General features: G+C 38.1%; 1 protein-coding gene across 1 annotated transcript in view; it reads left to right on the plus strand.

The window, feature by feature from the left end:
- LOC104050918 (dynein axonemal heavy chain 5) overlaps window positions 1-19,721 on the plus strand; it is a 178,554-nt gene that overhangs the window by 43,866 nt on the left and 114,967 nt on the right. Inside the window, exons 31-41 of the mRNA XM_064443197.1 lie at window positions 734-896; window positions 3,920-4,031; window positions 4,373-4,501; window positions 5,808-6,007; window positions 6,110-6,263; window positions 9,216-9,482; window positions 9,662-9,790; window positions 10,189-10,404; window positions 12,035-12,181; window positions 13,737-13,909; window positions 16,570-16,748. Coding sequence (XP_064299267.1) covers window positions 734-896; window positions 3,920-4,031; window positions 4,373-4,501; window positions 5,808-6,007; window positions 6,110-6,263; window positions 9,216-9,482; window positions 9,662-9,790; window positions 10,189-10,404; window positions 12,035-12,181; window positions 13,737-13,909; window positions 16,570-16,748 — 1,869 coding nt within the window. The remainder of the gene's footprint in view (window positions 1-733; window positions 897-3,919; window positions 4,032-4,372; window positions 4,502-5,807; window positions 6,008-6,109; window positions 6,264-9,215; window positions 9,483-9,661; window positions 9,791-10,188; window positions 10,405-12,034; window positions 12,182-13,736; window positions 13,910-16,569; window positions 16,749-19,721) is intronic.

Consider the following 19,721-nt stretch of genomic DNA (forward strand, 5'->3'; position numbering starts at 1 on the left):
AATGAATTCCCTTGGGTTGTGCAACTGATCTGTAACATCCTTATGCCTCCTAGTCAGACACACTTCAAATTTGGAAGACCATAGTGAGAATTAAAGTTACAGCACTTTAATTTGTACATACTTCAATTTGTACGGCACTTTAATTTGTACATACTAAATTCAGTACATTTTCATGTCTGAAGACATATGCAATAATCATGTTATATTTAACTAGGAATTCCCAAAGATATGAGAGAAGCTAAACAAAATATTTCAGTTAAGGAGGTCCATTTAAAATACTTTTATTGTGTAACATGTTCTGTATTTTTATTTTGAAAGCACACCCCCCACCCCCAACCTCAACTTGTTAAGTAAATAGTGCAAATTGTGATGGGGGATATTTTAGCTCTTGTATAAAATTATAGTACATTCCTTTGCTATTTCAACTACTTTTTCAACATTATCTTCCTCACAGAGATCGGTGCAGCACCTCCCATATAAGATTATGTCTACTGTTATAGAAGTACACTTACAAAAATCTCAGCAATCTAAACAATTCCTGTGCATCAAAATCTGATGTTCTTATGTAATGTAACTGGAAAAGTTTGTCTTACTAGATACTATCTAAAAGATTGCAAGTCTGATTTAAGACATTAATTAAATACCAGTTTTAGAAATATGTGGATTTGATGTTCATGAATACAGTTGTACCTAATTAACATTCACAAATTTCTTCTTTTAAAATTTGAAACAGAGTATCCTGAACTGCACAAAATTAAACGTGAGCTTTCATTGCTTCAGAAACTTTACAGTCTTTATAATTCAGTTACTGCTAATATTGAAGGATACAATGAAATACTTTGGAATGATTTAAATATTGAAAAAATTAACAATGAACTTCTGGATTTTCAAAAGAGGTAATTTCTTATTTGTTGAAGTGCATACAGCTGTTATTTCTCAGCTTTCTGTGTTAATAACCTTGCGAAAACTGCCCTGAGGGGCAAAAGTCTGCTGGTTTATCTCAGGCTTGCTCAAGCGCTCAGTACAGCTGCAATAGTTGCAGACTGTGGTGCAATATGCAGCTACTGTGTGACCATACTTAGCTCATTCTGTGAGTCACTTTAGGCTTGCTGGCATATACTGACATGGTAGGTTGTAGCTTATTTAATGAGTAAGGTGCATAAACCTGTGGCAAGGTGGTTGTAAGTCTAAATAACCTTCATAACTGATCTTCATATATTACCTTCTCAGTCATTTAGTTTACAGCTGATTGTCCATGATGTCAGACAGAATTTTGATTAACTTGTATAGATTGAAATTGCTATTTCAACAAGGGTAGGTAGCCACACTAAATTTGGAGGGGTTATTTATGAGGTTTGAGAGGAAGAATGTTTTCCACATTGCATGTGAAATAACTGTTAGGTGAAACCATGCTTTGCTGAAGTCAGAGGAATTTTTCTACTGTGTTGGTAAAGATGCACCTTTCGTTTTCCAACAGCCATGCCTGGGTCTGCAAGACTTCCCTGACCCAGCTTGTTACTTCTCTCAGAGGCAGGGGCTTATGGACTAACAGGACTTGGATTGTTTCCCCTTTGGCAGCTTTCTTTGAATTCTGATTCCTGGCACTGGAGCATGGCCAAAATTGCTAGAAAAGGGGCATTTTGTTACATGCAAAAGTGGAGAGTCTATATGTAGGTCTTAAGTGTTCTGCGCATCCGTTCCTTCAGGGTAGTTACCGGTACCAGCCTATGTTTTGCTCTTAATGGGAATTACAAAACATACATGAGAACCAAACTACACGCAAAAGTTTGAGAATAAATGTGCAATATTTTTATCCTGTGCATATCGATTGGAAAAAAAGATGTGAACTGTCTGTTTTCTCTCTGACTTTTGTATAAACCGTTTTAGCAGGGTCCATTTCTGTACACACAGAAGGAGTAAGGTGGAGATTTTCTTCTTTTTCTGGAAAAAACTGAGTGAACTGTGTTCTAGTTACTAATTTAAAAAAACACCTCATTTTAAAAAAAATAATAGTAAAAATGAAGGTATGCAAGATATATATACTTCTGCATTTGGACGATATCTATAAGTCTTGGTATCATTTCAGTAGAACTATGGAATATGCATAATCATTTTTTTATAGTTAATTATATTTTACAGGTTGGTAGGACTATATGCTTTCTTTTCCTGGAATTCTGAAGGAAGCCATTGCATGACAACAGTTTTGAAAGTTACTTGTTTCCCTTTTTATTTCACATATGACTTTCTTTTCCTCTTAAGTTTTGAGCTATATTTGGAGCAAGGTGACCATCAATAGGTGGTAAATGTTTTTTTTAGAAGTCTAACCAAATGCTATCCCTCCTTTGGCAGGCTTGCTAGCATTATTGCATAAAGCTGGAGAAATATAAACAGTGTGCAGGGAGTACCCACAGAAATAACTAAGTTGGTATGCTGTGTTACGAAAGGAGCAGGAGTACTGGAAATACAATTAGTGTTTTAGTGTAGTTGTAAAGATATGCATAGTTCTTTACTGTAATGTTCTTTTTTTGCTACCCTTTTAAAAATAGTAATATAATAGAAAACCAGGAATCATGGAAAGAAGAATCAAGAAAATAACTAGGTGAAAATAGATCAATTAAAAAAGATATAAAAAGGATAAATATTTAGAAAAAACATGTGATAAAGAACATTATAGAAGTTTATAATAACAGTTAAAGAGAAGTTTGCCTTTATGTTTTATAGTAATATAGTGTAAAAAGAATGTCCAGGAAATTTAAGAAGGAAATTTAAACCTGATCGATGGAGTATTTTTTTAACATAGTATGTATGTAACTCATGGAATTTGCTGTTAGAAGATATTGCTGAGACCAAGGGAAAGAAAAAAGGTACCCATATAAAAAATTATCAGTTTTCATTACCAGGCTAAGCGATCTCATTTCCAATTGCCAGCCTAAGTTAAAGTTTGTAAGAATGTTACTTGTGCCTCAGGTTAAAAGTAGCTGGGAACTGCCTCTAAAAGCTTTATCCGTACATGGCAGAATATAATTTTCCATTCTGCAATGCTTTTCTTTAGCATATTTAATACTATCTATTGTTGGAATCAGGATGGGCTACAGACATTATTGCAGTGCCATGACAGCATGCATATGTTCATCTACCTCTTACCAGCAAGCAGTGAAGAATTCACACATGGTTCAGTGTTGTGTGACAGATCTGTCTGACTTTGAGCTGTGAAAAATGGAGAATTTCTTTGAAATAATTTTTCATTATAGGTTGGTTTTATGCAGCTTTTTGTTTCTGCCATTGAGATGTGACAGAACTGCCATCAGTCTTTGGTCCATAGCTTTGGAAGATGAAAATTGGCATGACTTGTTAGAAGCAAGTGGAGCTGTGACAATTCACAGTACAAGAGATTCTTAGTTTTCAATTTTTTTTCACCTTGAAATTGTGCATGAAGGAAGATTTTTCTTTAAATATCTTTTGTCTAAACTAGGCAAAAAATAGGACTTGTTTGACTGAAACAGAAGTATTTTTCTGTGTGCAAGAGGGTCAGGTTTTGGTGTAGATGTACTTCACTTTGCTTGAAAAAAATATCTAATGTTTAATCCTTTTCCCCTTTACAAAGTCGGGTACATTTGCAAATTTTTCATAAAACAATGATACTGCAAAAGCTTAAGTTCGGACATGGGTTTGCACATGAAATTAACCTAATTTAATTAAAACTGAAATAGAAACCAAACCATTCTAGTGTGATTTTTGCTGTCTTTAGCAGTGTTTCATGCCTGCAGTCAGAAACCATCAGCTATATATTAAATTGCCAGCTTGCAACTGGATTTTTATTTACTGGTCCATTGGTTGAAAAATTAGAATATGTTGTAATATTAAATGGTGGACTGTGATTATTAAGAATAAAATTACTTCTTTTTTGTGCTTTTAAAAGAATCCGTAAGTTACCGAAAGCATTGAAGGAATGGCAAGCTTTTCAAGACCTGAAAAAAAAAATCGATGACTTCGCAGAAAGCTGTCCTTTACTTGAAATGATGGCAAACAAAGTATGTTCAGCATAATAATTTGGAGATAAGATTCACTTGAAAAACTTTATTGAAGGCTGTTGTATGACTCTAAGATGCTTTGCGTAATTCTTTTTTTATAGTTAAAAGCAGCTATATTTATGGCAAAAATCTAGTTACTCTTAGTTACAGAGAAATAAAACAAAATACTTCATATTGTGATTTGATTCTGTGATTCTGTGATTCTGTAATGCTTTCAATTGAATGGAAATCAGAACTCTTCTATTTGTTTAACAGATGCAGTGCAAAAGTATGCCATCATTCTAGTCTTAAAAACAATGCACTTTTTAAAAATCTTTCCTAATTCCTGTGTACTTTTCTAGGCAATGATGTCACGACACTGGGAAAGAATTGCACAAGTAACTGGGCATCACTTTGATGTTGACTCTGAGAATTTCTCCTTGAAATACATAATGGATGCCTCCTTATTAAAATATAAAGAAGATATTGAGGTACATGTACTCTTCTGTTTGTTTTTAATTGATCTGGGGCTCTGTGCCCTTGGAATCCTGTTTCTAGTCAGCTTTGTAACACAAAAAAAAATTGCTTTAGTTGGAGAATTATTTTGAAGAATGGAGTTTTGTAGCTGGTATTAACAGTGCTGGTTAGTTTATTTCCTTTTCATTCTGGAGAAGGATTAAATGGATACATGATAATACGCTAATCCTTCCATAGAAGGAATTCTGTTGTTTTAAGAGAGGTGTGATTCTGTCATGGTTCTCCGTTAGTCTACTTATACTTTTTTCTTCCTTTTAAATGTCTTATCAGAGACGAAAAATCATTGATGTAAGTCTGATCCTATTAAGTGCTCAGAATCCTTGGAACACAGTAGAAGTGGAGGATATAGGATTAAAGGAGAACAAGGTTCTTTATTTAAAAAGCAATTCTTCACAAGAGAACAGAGATGAGGTGGCTATGTGTGGAAGCTACAGGGCTATTGCCCCCTCCATTTTGGGGATAGTAGTTATGTAGCAAGTACATTAGTTTTATGCTCATTACCTTTTGCAAGAACAAAGTATAGCTAAAAATAAAGAAGGAAAAGCCCAACAGTTTCTAACTTCAGTTCTATTGTCACTTAGCTAAATCTGTGGTCTCTCCATAGGAGGGACCTGATTTGTCTTGTTCCACAAAGGAACACTAGTCTAAAACAGAAACATGAAGTCAAACCTCTGCTGTACCCAATTTCCAGACAAGAATTTAAGCCATCTGAAAGGTTCAGAGTGATAGCCTTATGCTCAAGGAAAGACTTGAAACCTGCGATGGAATCCAATATGCTCCTGAACCTGACTTTGGGATTCAATCTGAGTAGCTGCTGCTTTTCTCTCTGATGCAATAATCAATTTTATAACAGTCCTGTTCTGTCTTCAAGAAGTAGCAGGCAGTCATGTTGTCCACGTACACTCTTTTCTTGGACTGGTTTTTATTTTGATTGGTAATGTGTCTTTTCCTTAAACCCCTCAGTAGGTATATTTGACTTCAAAGAGGCAAATGCTGCCTGCAGATTCACTGAGTCGGTGAATTTTCAAAAGTGTAAGGTGCTAATGCTAGTGAAGATGGAGTATAGCCCATAAAGTGTTTTAGTTAAAAGTAGTACTATAATATAATCTCGTTTATAATATAATTTTGAGGTGCTTCAATGTGTCTCTTCGTTAGCTAGAACTTGCACTGAAGTCTGGATCTAGCCAACGAATTTTAATTGTCTTTATAAATATGCATTATATTAGCCTTAGATGAAATTGACTAGTTTAATTTGCACAGGATATCTGCATCAGTGCTGTTAAAGAAAAGGATATTGAAGCAAAACTGAAGCATGTCATCAGTGAATGGAGCACTCATGCTTTCAGTTTTGGCCATTTCAAAACTCGAGGAGAACTCCTTCTGAAAGGATCAGATATATTGGAGAAAATAGCTTTGGTGGAAGACAGCCTCATGATACTGGGGTCGCTCATGAGCAACAGGTGTGAAACTTAATAAATGCACGTATCGTGTAAAGCTAATCAAACCTAAAAGTAAACAATGATCACTTAGGTTTGTTTGCCCTTTGCCTCATGTTCATACAGGTATAATGCACCATTTAAAACCACTATACAACAGTGGGTTCAGAAGTTGACCAATACTGCAGAGATAATTGAAAACTGGATTACTGTACAAAACCTCTGGATTTACCTTGAAGCTGTGTTTGTTGGTGGAGACATTGCAAAACAACTACCTCAGGTATGCTGATTTATGATAACAATATGTTAATGAAAATAAGTTGTACCAAGAGATTAGCCACATCACAGAGTTTACTTGCCAATGCATATCATGCATTTAAGTTTTGTTGGCTGCGCACAGGTAGTTCAGAAGAAGCTTTGCCAAACTAGGGTCTGTCTGGCTGAACTGTGTAGAACTTGGTCAAACATACAGGAATGGGATTGTTTGTAATTCAGGTTCAAATGTTCCCATGAGCTTGCAATGTTAGTAAATCACGTGATAGTTTAGCCCCAGCTGGCAGCTAAACACCACACAGCTGCTCACTCACTCCCCCCCACCCCGTGGGATGGGGGAGAGATTCAGAAGAGCAAAAGCAAGAAAACTTGTGGGTTGAGATAAGAACAGTTTAATAATTCAAATAAAACAGTCATGATAATAATAATGATTATGATAATAATGATAATATAATAAAAATGAAAAAACCCACAAGCTATATAACTGCTCACCACCCACTGACCGATGCTGCCAGTCCCCAAGCTGCGATTGTTGCCTCCCTCCCCCGACCAGCTCCTCAGCTCCTCCCAGTTAACATACTGGGCATGATGTTGCATGATATGAAATATCCCTTTGGTCAGTTTGAATCCGCTCTCTTAGCTGTGCCCCCTCCCCTTCCAGCTTCTTGTGCACCCGGCAGAGCATGGGAGGCTGAAAAGTCCTTGACTAGTACAAGCGCTACCCAGCAACAACCAAAACATCTCTGTGTTATTAACACTGTCTTCACACTAAGTCCAAGACAGAGCACTATACCAGCTACAGTGAAGAAAATCAACTCTCTCCCAGCTAAAACCATGACAACTACGTAATGATGCAACATGGATGTATTGCTTTTGCCATATATGCAAACATCCATCTCTTCCTGTGCGTATTTGTTTATAGGCTCTAAGTTATATAATAATGGAATGACAGATTTTCTGTATGAATTCTGTACTCTCTAGGACTCAGTATAATGAAGTCCCACAGAGAGATGCTGCAAGGCTTGGGCAGCTGCCTGTATGCTAATCTGTGTGAACTATTACAACCTCTTCAAAAGGCAGTTATGACCTTCCATGCTAGAAGCTGCAAAAGAGTTAAGGAATGATCTGACTTCCTGCAGAAGAGCAATACCAAATAAGTCACCCTTTCTGTGTGTCTCCTAATGAGAGGCTTTCATATAGTTCTAACACACCACAGTTTAGTAGCACTGGATCAGCCAGTGCTGTAACTTAACAAAACCATGATTATTGGGAAATTATTAAACATTGATTTTTTTTTAGACCACATCTTTTCTAATTAAAGAATTACAATTTCCAAAACTAACATTGATTTTTCTAAGTTAAGTAAAGCTTTCTTGTTATTTAAGAAAACAATACTTTTTTTTAGTTTGTGAGATGTCTATATTGTTAATGTTTATCAGAGAATCAATAAGCAGTTTTTGCAGATGCACAAATGCTGCAGCACGGCTGAGGCATTTAATAACTGCTAAAGCTACTTCTTACAAGGATGATACATGAACAGTATTCTGGAAAAAAGCAAATGTGACTATTTTTAAAGAAGGAGGAGAAGGAACAGCTTGGTGGAGGAGTAATGATAGATGAGTAGACTTAATTGCAATTCCTGGATGAATACTGCAACAAATAACTGTCTGTAAGCATCTGGAAGTTAACAAGGAGATAAGTAACAGTCAGTTTGGATTTGTTAGAAGCAAAACTTGTCAAACAAATCTAGTTTATTTTTAAGCTGGGCAACAAGCTTTGTGGTTAGAGGAAAAAGTAGTTGCTATATATCTTGATAGGCTTTTGACATTGTCTCTCATAATACTATCAGAAAATTAGTTTTAGATTGCTGATATGTAAAATGCAGACAGAAAAGTGGGATGCATAAATGGCAATAACTGATAACTAGAATATTGTACCTGGTTTTGGCTAAAGAAATACATAGACAAATTTGAGAGAGAATAAAAAAGGGTGATAAGAATGAGGAACTATCCATGAAGGATGACACACAAGAAAAGATTCAACCAGCTAGGCTTGTTTGGTGTGAAGGAGAGGGAAAATAGAGGAGATGATGTGATAAGTTTTCAAAAATATAAGGGTTGCTCTCAGTAGGAAGAACAGTGTGTTCTCTGTATCTGTGAGTAAGATGAGAAGCAGTTGGTGTACACACAAGAAAAATTTAGCTTAGGTACTGAAACAGAGTGACTGGTAGCAAAGGTTGCCTGGAGAGTCTTCTGAATCTCCAGAATTGAGCACCTTTAAACACAAGACAGACAGATGTTTTTGAAGAGTGGCATGGGTATGATCCTGTCTTGCGACTGGCAAATGGCTTTGGATGGTCTCTTGAGATCTTTCCTTGTTCTCAGATAACTTATGATCCCATTAACATTTCATTTATTGTAGGTGAAGAAGAAGTTTTTAAAGGCAGTATACACAGTATAGAAAACCATTTATTCTCCAGCTTCCAGTATTTGAGAATTTGTCTCCTTTCACCTACAATACCTTACAAGTGTGGCAGTTTCAGACTATACTGGTTTTGTTTGTCAGGTATTACTAATGACTTACTCATAACATCTGTGGAGCAGCCATTACGTGACATTGTGTATTGCTATAAGGAAGACTGTCATTTCTGAGAAGGCTGCTGTTTGAGTTCTCTTGTATGTGTCGGAATCCTTTTATATGGACAATTTTGGTGCCCAACATGAAGTAAAAGCCATTTCCAGAGCTGCCCCATTGGGCTTTTTTGCTTGCAATTTGGACTCTAACCATTACAAGCACTGATCATTATGAGCATGCCTGTAAATATTTGTACATTAGTCCTGCAAAGAAGACTTGAACAGCAAGGGAAATATTAAACTGTTACCTTGTCTCATGGAATTTTTTAATTTTTAGAATTTGACAAACATGAGGAAGAGCTAATGCATTTTTTCGTGTACTCCAGGAAGCCAGAAGATTTCAGAACATTGATAAATCATGGCAGAGGATTATGCAGAGAGCCCATGAAACATCAAACATTGTGCAATGCTGTGTTGGAGATGAGACACTGGCACAGCTATTACCACATTTGCTGGAACAATTGGAAATCTGTCAGAAATCACTGACTGGGTATTTGGAAAAAAAGCGGTTAATATTTCCAAGATTTTTTTTTGTATCTGACCCTGCTCTTCTGGAAATCCTTGGTCAAGCATCTGATTCCCACACTATTCAGGTACAAGTAATATGGTCAGTATTAGTAAGTGAGGGCGATGGAGGATTTTGTTTAGTTGAGAGAATTTCTTTCACTTATGGAAAGATTTGTAGAATCTTCTAATACAGGACTTAAAGGAAAAGTAAGAATGCAATATCAGATAAGTTTATAGAGCTTTTTTTTTTCTGATTCTGTTGTAGGCACATTTATTAAGTTTGTTTGACAATGTTAACCGAGTGGGATTTAATGAAAAAAACTACGACCAGATTTTATTGTTTGAATCTCAAGAAGGAGAACAGGTCAATGTTATTGAACCAGTTTTAGCTCAGGTAATGGAATATATTACAGTTTTTCATGACTTGATTTAAAGTAGATTTATGCTGCAGAGACCAACAGTATCGCATCATGCTATTATTTAACTAGCTGAAAGAAAACCTTCCAATGTGAACAGCAAGAGCAAAGGCCCAAAAGGACAGGACATTTGTGTCATTCTGTAACGATTACTTTCCCTGTTTTTTCAGCAGTTCTGATGTGAAGTGTCAAACCCATCACATATGTGTAAAAGGGCAGCGGAGCAGAAGGAGGAGAGGAATCTTTTAAAGATTAGAGAAAAACAAAGAGGCAAATGGGGGTATGACGGACTGGAAAAAGAAGTCGCATAGGGCTTTTTATCCTTTTGAATTATTCATAAACTAATTCTTTAGAAGTACTTTCTTGTTTATTTCAGGGCAGTGTGGAACTCTGGTTAGGTCAGCTGCTGAACGGGATTAGGAAAACAATCCACGCCATCATTAGACAAGCATCAATGGCCATTAGTGATTCAGGATTTAAGCTGTATGACTTTCAGGCAATGTTTCCTGCACAAATAGGACTTCTGGGAATTCAAATGATCTGGACCAGAGATGCAGAGAATGCACTGAACAGTACCAAAACAGACAAAAAGGTAGTATTTAATGAATCTTTGGGGATTAATTAAAAGCATTGTTTGGAACAGTGCATATTGTGAAAAGGTAGAAGTAACATGTAGGAAAAAGCACAAAATACTAGCTAAGTAACTGCAATAACAAATAAACTAACAGGAAAACAGAATGATAGAAAATGTGTTAAGAGGTCACACCTCCTCACCACCCCCCAGCATGTCCTTTAGATTGTTCCTAATTCTGTGATTTTCTCTATTGTTCTGTCAACGCAGTCATCTTGGGAAGAGACAATTTCTCAGTTTGGGTATACAGGGAAGCTTATCCTGTTGCTTTCCTAAAATCAGATTTGGAAAGAAATAAGAGAGCCCCAGATTTGGGGAAATAACTGTGCTTCATGGGCATTAGTCTATGGTAACAGAGTGTATTAGGTCCTTTAGTTGATGAGCTTGTTTTTTGGGGAAAAGAAAGAATAGAAGCTATTTGAGGCGGTGCTTGTCTAATCGCTAACATGTAGAGAAGGTCCTGTTAATACCAAGGTGTTATTACTAACAATGAATCTGTGAAGGAGGAAGGGGAGGATGTGAACTAAAGAGTTGCAAATTACCATTAATCAAGAAATACAGTGAGATTGGACAACGAACCAGTAACATCATCCTACCATAACAGTAAATGCAGGGGAATGGTACCAACCTGTACTTTGATACTGAATGAAAACAAAGAGTCTAGACTATGGAGAAGACCACTTAGTGCTGTATTTTCTGCACTGTACAAAGTTTAAAAAGGGCACAGGCCTGCTTTTAGTCCACTCCAGTTCGTACACTAACTGGACGCAAAGATGTTTTTGCATTAACTAAAAAACAACTTTAGTTTACTTAGAATGAACTCTGGGTGTGTGTGTGTTTGGGGGTGGGGAGGTTGTTTAGTTCTCTGTTCATTTTGCAGTGGTTTAGGATTTTTTTCTCAATAAGCAGTGTAAGTTTTAGGCTTTGCCTATATTTACAGAAAGCAAGTGTGATTGTTCTCTCACACATTTAGAACAGGAGTATATATGAGCTGCCCTTTCTGAAACCTCAGCGCTTTGTAATTTGTTGTGTACCAGGAACACCACTGATGGAGGCTGCTGCTGTTTACCTGAGTCAATATTGTATAGAGGGTATTGTATTCTGTAACAGAATCTGGTGCCACATAAGAAATTATTAGTTTAGCATTGGCATCTAAAATTACACTACATTTTCCCCCTCTTCTGGTTAGAGGATGTGATAGATCTCCAGGTTCCTGTTCCTCCTAAAGAGTAGATACTGCCTGGGCCGATGTGCAGTACCCAAAACCAGACACTGGTGGTTCTGAAAATATGCAGGGATGCAATCAGCTGAAGATGTAATGTGTAATAGAGGGAGCAACAACCTTGGAATAAGATCTCCTCATATGACCTGTTGACCTAGAGATAACCTCATTGTACTCTGTTGGGCTAAGAATGCATGCATGGAGGGCAGCCGGCAAATCCAAATTTAGGATTCCAAGACTCATAAATACAAAGCAGATCATAGATGTCATGGGCCCATACGTTTGAAGATGTTTTTTATTTTTTATTCCAAACATTGGAAGAACAAATGATGTTTCTATTAATATGGCTGTTCTTACTATGTGGACAAGGTAATGCACACAACAAATCAGAAGTTTTTGGAACTTTTAAATGATTTGATCGACATGACAACGCACAATCTGACAAGAATGGAGCGCACAAAATACGAAACTTTAATCACCATTCATGTGCACCAGAAGGATATCTTCGATGGTTTGGTAAGTTTTTGAAAACCTTTAAGGGACTTTCTGTATGGAAGTTTTTGCACATATAAAAAAAATATTAAAAACTCTTACAATCTATTCACTTTGAGTAGCTCTGATATTAGTGCTGTGATATAGCATAATAAATTTAGTATGCTGTCATATAGATGTCATGCAGAGATAAGGGTGAATTTTATATAGGTGTGTTCATAGGTTCAGATTTCAGTTTTTAAAATGGTTGTTGACACCTATCATGCACAAATCCACTGTGAGCAAAGGAGTTTAACTTTTAAATTAAACTATTCTTTCAAATTGAAAATTTAATACATTATTTAATTGAAATGTAAAAGGAAAAAAAGCCTCTGTGATGACTTAAGGTAATACTTATTCAAAGGTTAAAGCGGTGAGGCTCCAGATATTTGAAAAGGGTAGCAACCAAAACCAGAACACATATTTTAAATTTTTTTATTATTGAGTTGCATCAGACTCCTTTAGATAAGTTTATTAAATACATGAAAGTATAATTATAAAAATTGAAGTTAAATAACTTTTAAAAAGCTTGCATGGTGCAAAGGTCAATAATTCAATACCGCATTGTTTAACTTATGCATATATATTAGAAAGATAAAAATTCAGTGCATATGTAAAGAAAGACAGAAAATCATAAAGAAAAATACCAAAAGTTAGAAAGAAAACTGCCAGCTTCTAAGAAAGTCATGAGGTTTTAGCCTCTGCCCATAATTTTTAATTTATTTTCATAATTATTTCTTAATTGGACATTTCATTGTCAATTAATTAAATGTCATATTATACTAAAATTAAATGACAGAAAACTGGTTAAACTTAAAGGGTCTGTATGTGAAATAAAGGGGGTGCAAGTCCTAAACTGGGGAAAGGATTCTTAACTAGTACACATATTATCCTTTTCTCTCAAAATGTTCTACTCCCTGCTAAACATGTCCTTTTGTGATTGCGAGAAAGTAGAGGGAAGTGGCTGAGAATCCAGGACCTCCTCTTCATCTTACACTATGGCTGCCAGGCTTACAACCAGGACTGCATATTCCATAAGAGGCCGGCGGTTTTGAAATCAAGTGTCAAAAATAGTGAATTAAGATCTATTAATCTGCCACAAATCTAAATATGTGTGTGGCAAGTTCATACTGAAAAATACATCCCAGATAAACACATAGACATGTATACAATATATTCAAGCATTGTCCATGATTTAGTATTTCTGTGAGTAATGGCACCAGATGCCATGCAGTGTAGCCAGTATTGCTACATAGTGTTTTGTGAACTTTTCCATCACTGGTCTTCAATATCTCTGTAAGACAAAATTCATAATCTCTACACACAATTCAGAGGAAAATCAAATTGGTCAGAAAGTTCAGAACACGTCACAGCCAGGTTGAAAAGATACTTCTGGATGTTCTTGACTCCTGACAGATTCTGTGCTCATTCTTCCAGCTCTTGAATTGACGCATGGTAGACCTTCTTCTTCTATGGAATTTAAGACTACTTTGTTATACTGTTTCATTTCTGTGTTAATGATTTTTCTTTTCCATTATAGGTCCGTATGAACATTAAATCTCCGTCTGATTTTGAATGGCAAAAACAGTCTCGATTTTATTTTCTTGAAGACTTGGATAAATGCATTATCCAAATCACTGATGTAGAGTTCACATACTGCAATGAATACTTAGGGTGTACAGACAGACTTGTTATAACTCCCTTAACCGACAGGTATTTATAAAAAGAATGCAGTGCATAGTACTGAAGCTAAGACTTAATTCCTTTGACTTAATTCCTCTAACTTTCACGAGTCAGGCTTCTTGCACTATAGTGCTGCAATATCGATGATGAACAGCAGAGGCCAGTGCTTATATATTCACCTAGCAAAAGCAGGCACTCCTAGGAGTGGTCTTGAATTGTCTTTGAGTGTTTGCTTGAGCTATATGTGCTGTGGTAGGCATTGAAAAAATTGTACTCAAGAGAAATACAGCTGAATGGCATACATGCCGCTAGCCTAAACAGAGTGGATCTAAAACCAATATATTGCTGCTTTCAATAAGCTAGTAGTTGTATGAGAATTTGGGATTATGGCTAGTGGTTCATTTGAAGTCACCTTAGAGGAAAAAGCAGTAACTCAGGACATGGCATCGAATAACTAGTGCCAATATGGTTTTAAGCAAGGCCTATGGAGAATTACAGGACTATAAACACAGAAAAGCTCAGAGGGCAAAACATAAGGAGAACTTTTTATTGCTGGAGTGTTAATTATACAGCACAGTACAAACTCCATTAGATGCATGTTTTCCTAAAGCACTTGATCGTACTTCAGCTAGGCAAGAGGCAGATGTATTTGCTATGCCAGAGCTTGTTCTTTCAAGTATGGATAGGAATGTCAAAATACTGTGCATGTTCAGTCCTTTGTTGTATGAAGAATGGCTGTAGGCCATTGAATTAATGTTGGAGTTGTCTTTGTGCTCTCTGTGCTACTAGATTTTGTTTACTAGTGAAGTTTCAGACCAAAATTATGCCCAGTGAGCTATTTAAGAGAGCCAAAATCCTGTGCTTGGATACCTGCCTTTTAATAAGTAACACATATATGCCAAATTCTATGTTATATACCCTACTATTCCTATGCTAGATAGAGATCTGTTTGCAGCAGTAAACATGCAGGTGATTACTAAGTATGGCAGCACTACCACACAGACAATATTTTTGCCCACCAGGAGAGGCGGTATCAAGAAAATGTTGTCATGCAATATTTGTTCACAGAATTAAAATGGAGTCTAATTGGTTAGGGATTGATTCAAGGCACTATGTCACATGAGATTGAAAGCTAGCGCAGGATGACGTTATTGAATAAAATAAGTCTTCTGAATGAGTTTAAACTCTAGTAATAACAACAAAAAAGAACCGAGGTATCAGTCTTTGGGCAAACCTAGAAGAGCCAAACAGAACTGCAGGGATTGGTGGCTATCCACTGTTGAACACTGAAAGAGCATTTGAAGCAGAAATGTTTTCTAGTGTTGGCATGGGAAATTTATGTACCTCAGCAGTGTTGCGTAAGAACAAATTTTATTCCCCTTATAGGCTTTTTCCATTTTAATATTTTTGATATTGGTATACGGACTTGTATGAGCTTCTGGCAATTTTCAGGTAATGATATCCTCGCTTTCCATTAATCAACTTGGAGTCAAGGGCTGTTTGGCTAATGATTTTGTGTTCAGAAGGATTCCCGAAGCACATGATAAATACGCACTGGTGGTAACATACAGTACATTAAGATAATGGGACTGAAATTGAGTGCTCCTAAACACCATGTCAGACACAGTCCATGTCATGGCAGATACAAGAAATGAAGTGCAAGTTATGTTTAGGACTTGTTCTATGTATACAGATTGTCCTTACCTCATTTTCAGTAGCAGAATTATTAGGAGTGTTATTTTTTCTGTGTTAACTGAGTGCCTGTTAACTGATTACAGAGAAATAAGGTGATAAAGCATTATTGCTGCTATTATAATTAGAATGAGTACTGTATCATCTTATAGGAAGTGATACTAGCTGGTATCATTTGGTTATTGTCAGTGCCCATTTTCTCTCCCCAGATACAGGATAAAGCTATTGAGTTTCACAGTGTTAAAATGGGCTTACTGGGATTCTGGAGCATTGTAGGTTAGAACAACAGTCTTCCTACACCCTTCAGTAGTCTCCACACCATCTGGGGAGGCTGACACTTAAACCTGAGGATGTCAACCCAGGATGGAGACTGAAGCAGAAGATGGTCTTAGGATTCATGGGTCCCTCCTCTTCTTTCTTCATTGCCCACTACAATCTTCCCTTTCTTCCATTCTCCCCCTGGAACTCAAAGACCTGATATGTCTGGCAGCATTGCTCTGGTTTGGCATGCTGGTAGGGAAGCGGCAAGAACAGGAGCTGCTTCCAGCCTTTGTGCCTTCCTATTGCCACATCAGAGGAGCCCATCCTGTGTGCTCTGGGGAGAGAGTGTGAAGATGGTAAAAAAGGCAGAGACCCAGAATGTCTGGGTACCGCAGCATAAGGCTGAGTCACAGAGGGAGGGTTCATGGTTAGTGTGAGAAAATCACAATACTGCAGTATTTTGGTGTTCAGCATTTAGATTTGGCTTGTGCTTTTCCTGGACTCTTGCAGTCGTCGCTGTGCTGGACACATGCTTTTCTGCAGGTGGAGCAAAGGTGGTACCTGGTAACTCAGCTTCACAGTGTGCAAAGGGGGTGACTGAGGACTTACCACAGGAAAGCCCAGTCATTTCTGCCCTCTTCCCCAGCTCTTTGTAATACAACTGCTGTAGTTACATTAATAGACTTCAAGTAATTAATAGTAGAAAAAGATTAATAGACCTCTTTGGTCTTCACTAGGTGTTACATCACGCTGGCACAGGCCCTGGGCATGAGTATGGGTGGTGCACCAGCAGGACCAGCAGGGACAGGGAAAACAGAGACAACTAAAGACATGGGCAAATGCCTGGGAAAGTATGTTGTTGTTTTCAATTGTTCAGACCAAATGGACTATAGAGGACTTGGCCGTATCTATAAAGGTAAGAAATAATCTGGTTTGTTTCTTTTAGAATAATCAGTTTTTGTCTCTTCACTAGTGAGTTAGCAATGATTAGTAGGGTGTTTTCTTTTCTGTTTCCTCTTACTCCCAGATGCTCGTGAACTTTTCCTGATATTTGAATTTTTTTTCCGTTGCTTTCCAGATTTTGTATTCTTGGAGGGTGGTTCCTATCTTTGCCCTCTTTTCCATTTGCCTTTCAATAATTGCTACTTATTGTCTTTATGCCTCTATCCCACCCATTCCAAGGGAGAATTTAGATAAGGAATAATATTTAAATAGAAAAACTAAAGGACATTTAGCCCTCCCTTGCCATTTTTGTATCATGAAAGACAGACAAATGCAGAGCTCAATGATGTTGTGCAAGGCAGGGAAACATGCAAAGTGGTGCAGTGTTGTCTTTCAAACTCTGGAACTTTTGTTGAAACTATAAAAATGAGATAGTGTCAAACTCTGATAACTTTGCATGATAAGCAGGGCTTTGAAGTCAGTTTTGCAAACAGTCATCAGGTGATCCAATATTTGTTGACCCCATTATGTTTATTTTCTTGTATGTAACTACTATTGATTATATGGACTGGCAGACCACAGAATGCCACCATTTTCTGTGAGTGGTGGGCTCTTAAATAGAATCATAGAATCATAGAATCATTAAGGTTGGAAAAGACCTCTAGGATCATCAAGTCCAACCATCAACCCAACATTTCCATGTCTCCTAAACCATGACCTGAAGTGACACCTCTACACGTCTTTTAAATACCTCCAGGGATGGTGACTCTACCACCTCTCTGTAGTAGCCTGTTCCAATGCCTGACCCCTCTTTTCTGTGAAGAAATTTCTCCTAATATCCAATCTAAACTTCCCCTGATGCAGCCTGAAGCCATTTCCCCTCATTCTATCGCTGGTGACCTGGGAGAAGAGACCAACACCCACCTTGCTACAACCTCCTTTCAGGTAGTTGTAGAGAGCAATAAGGTCTCCCCTCAGCCTCCTCTTCTCCAGGCTAAACAACCGCAATTCCCTCAGCCGCTCCTCTTAAGACCTGCTCTCCAGACCCTTCACCAACTTTGTTGCCCTTCTCTGGACACGCTCCAGCAACTCAATGTCCTTCTTGTACTGAGGGGCCCAAAACTACACACAGTACTCGAAGTGCAGCCTCACCAGTGCCGAGTACAGGGGCACGATCACCTCCCTGTTCCTGCTGGCCACACTATTCCTGATACAAGCCAGGATGCTGTTGGCCTTCTTGCCCACCTGAGCACACTGCTGGCCCATGTTCAGCCGGCTATCAGTCAACACCCTCAGGTCCTTTTCCTCCAGGCAGCTCTCCAGCCACTCTTCCCCAAGCCTGTAGCGTTGCATGGGGTTGTTGTGACCCAAGTGCAGGACCTGGCACTTGGCCTTGTTGAATCTCATACCGTTGGCTCTGGCCCATTGATCCAGCCTGTCCAGGTCCCTCTGTAGGGCCTTCCTACACCCAAACAGATCAACACTCCCACCCAGCTTGGCATCATCTGCAAACTTACTGAGGGTGCCCTCGATCCCCTCATCTAGATCATTGATAAAGATATTAAATAAGACTGGCCCCAACACTGAGCCCTGGGGAACCGTACTCGTGGCTGGCCACCAGCCGGATTTAGCTCCGTTCACCACAGCTCTCTGGGCTTTGGCCATCCAGCTAGTGTTTTACCCAGCAAAGACTACACCTGTCCAAGCCATGAGCCGCCAGCTTCTCTAAGAGGATACTGTGGGAGACAGTGTCAAAGGCTTTACTAAAGTCCAGGTAGACAACATCCACAGCCTTTCCCTCACCCATGAGGCAGGTCACCTGCTTATAGAAGGAGATGAGGTTGGTCAGGCAGGACCTGCCTTTCATGAAGCCATGCTGGCTGGGCCTGATCCCCTGGTTGTCCTACACTTTCCTGGTGAGCTCCCTGAAGATGAACCACTCCATGACCTTCCCCGCTACTGAGGTCAGGCTGATAGGCCTGTAGTTCCCTGGATCCTTCTTCTGGCAATCTAACAGAAGGCATCATAAACATAATTTTCACTGCTGTGATATCTCCTGAAGGTTAAAAGATAACCTGGAGATCATTTCTAGTTTTAATGAAGAAGTCAGCAAAGCTGTCCAAGATTTTAATAGAACTCACTTTTGTCTTTAGCTTCTTATTCAAGAGCTTCAAACTATCCAGTTAAGCTTTTCTAATGGAGACAGAGAGCCTGAAAGGTATGCCAGGTTTGGATCAAGGTGATTTTGTAATTAATTGTGAAAAGATTTTTCATGTTTCTGTCTTATTTTTGCTGTGGCCTTACTGGGTTTGTTTGTGGCTGGATTAGATCAAGAAGACCCACAGTACGTATTTGGGAAGAACTGAGTTAAAAGCAGTACTTGTACTGACTTCACCGACAGCTGTTCTTCCTTCTAATCTTTTTCTTCTTTTACAGATCTTTTTTAGGCCTCATTAACTTGTTAACTTTCTTTAATGACCATATCAAAAAGAGGGAAATGGGAAGAAATAGAGCAGAGAAAGAAAGGAAAAAATTATTTAACCAGTTTGTCAAGTTTTTCTAATCATGGCTCAGAAGTTTTGTAGCTGTGCATTCTGCAGAATGCCCTGCTTCTCACTAATTGAACACAGTAGCTCCATTTATAAGAACATGGAAATAGATAAGAAAGAAACATTTCCATTCTTGCTTTCTTTGCCTCAGCCAGCCTCCATCCCCTATTCCTCTGAGCCACAAGCCATGACAGAAGAGATACACTGAACTTTGAAAAGGCACTGCTCCCTCTCTCACGCTCTCTCTCTCTGAGGCTTGCTCATGTTTGTTGCCTTCCCTCCTACTGGGGATTTCCCAAGCTGGAGTTGCAGTAAGGGGCCAGCCTGGAGCAAGCAGGATAGCTGGAGAAAACAGTGTCAAGGAGACACTGCAGACTTTTAGGGTCCCCAGTTTATTT

This window comes from Phalacrocorax carbo, chromosome 2 (assembly GCF_963921805.1).
Source record: "Phalacrocorax carbo chromosome 2, bPhaCar2.1, whole genome shotgun sequence".
Classification (NCBI taxonomy): Eukaryota; Metazoa; Chordata; class Aves; order Suliformes; family Phalacrocoracidae; genus Phalacrocorax; species Phalacrocorax carbo.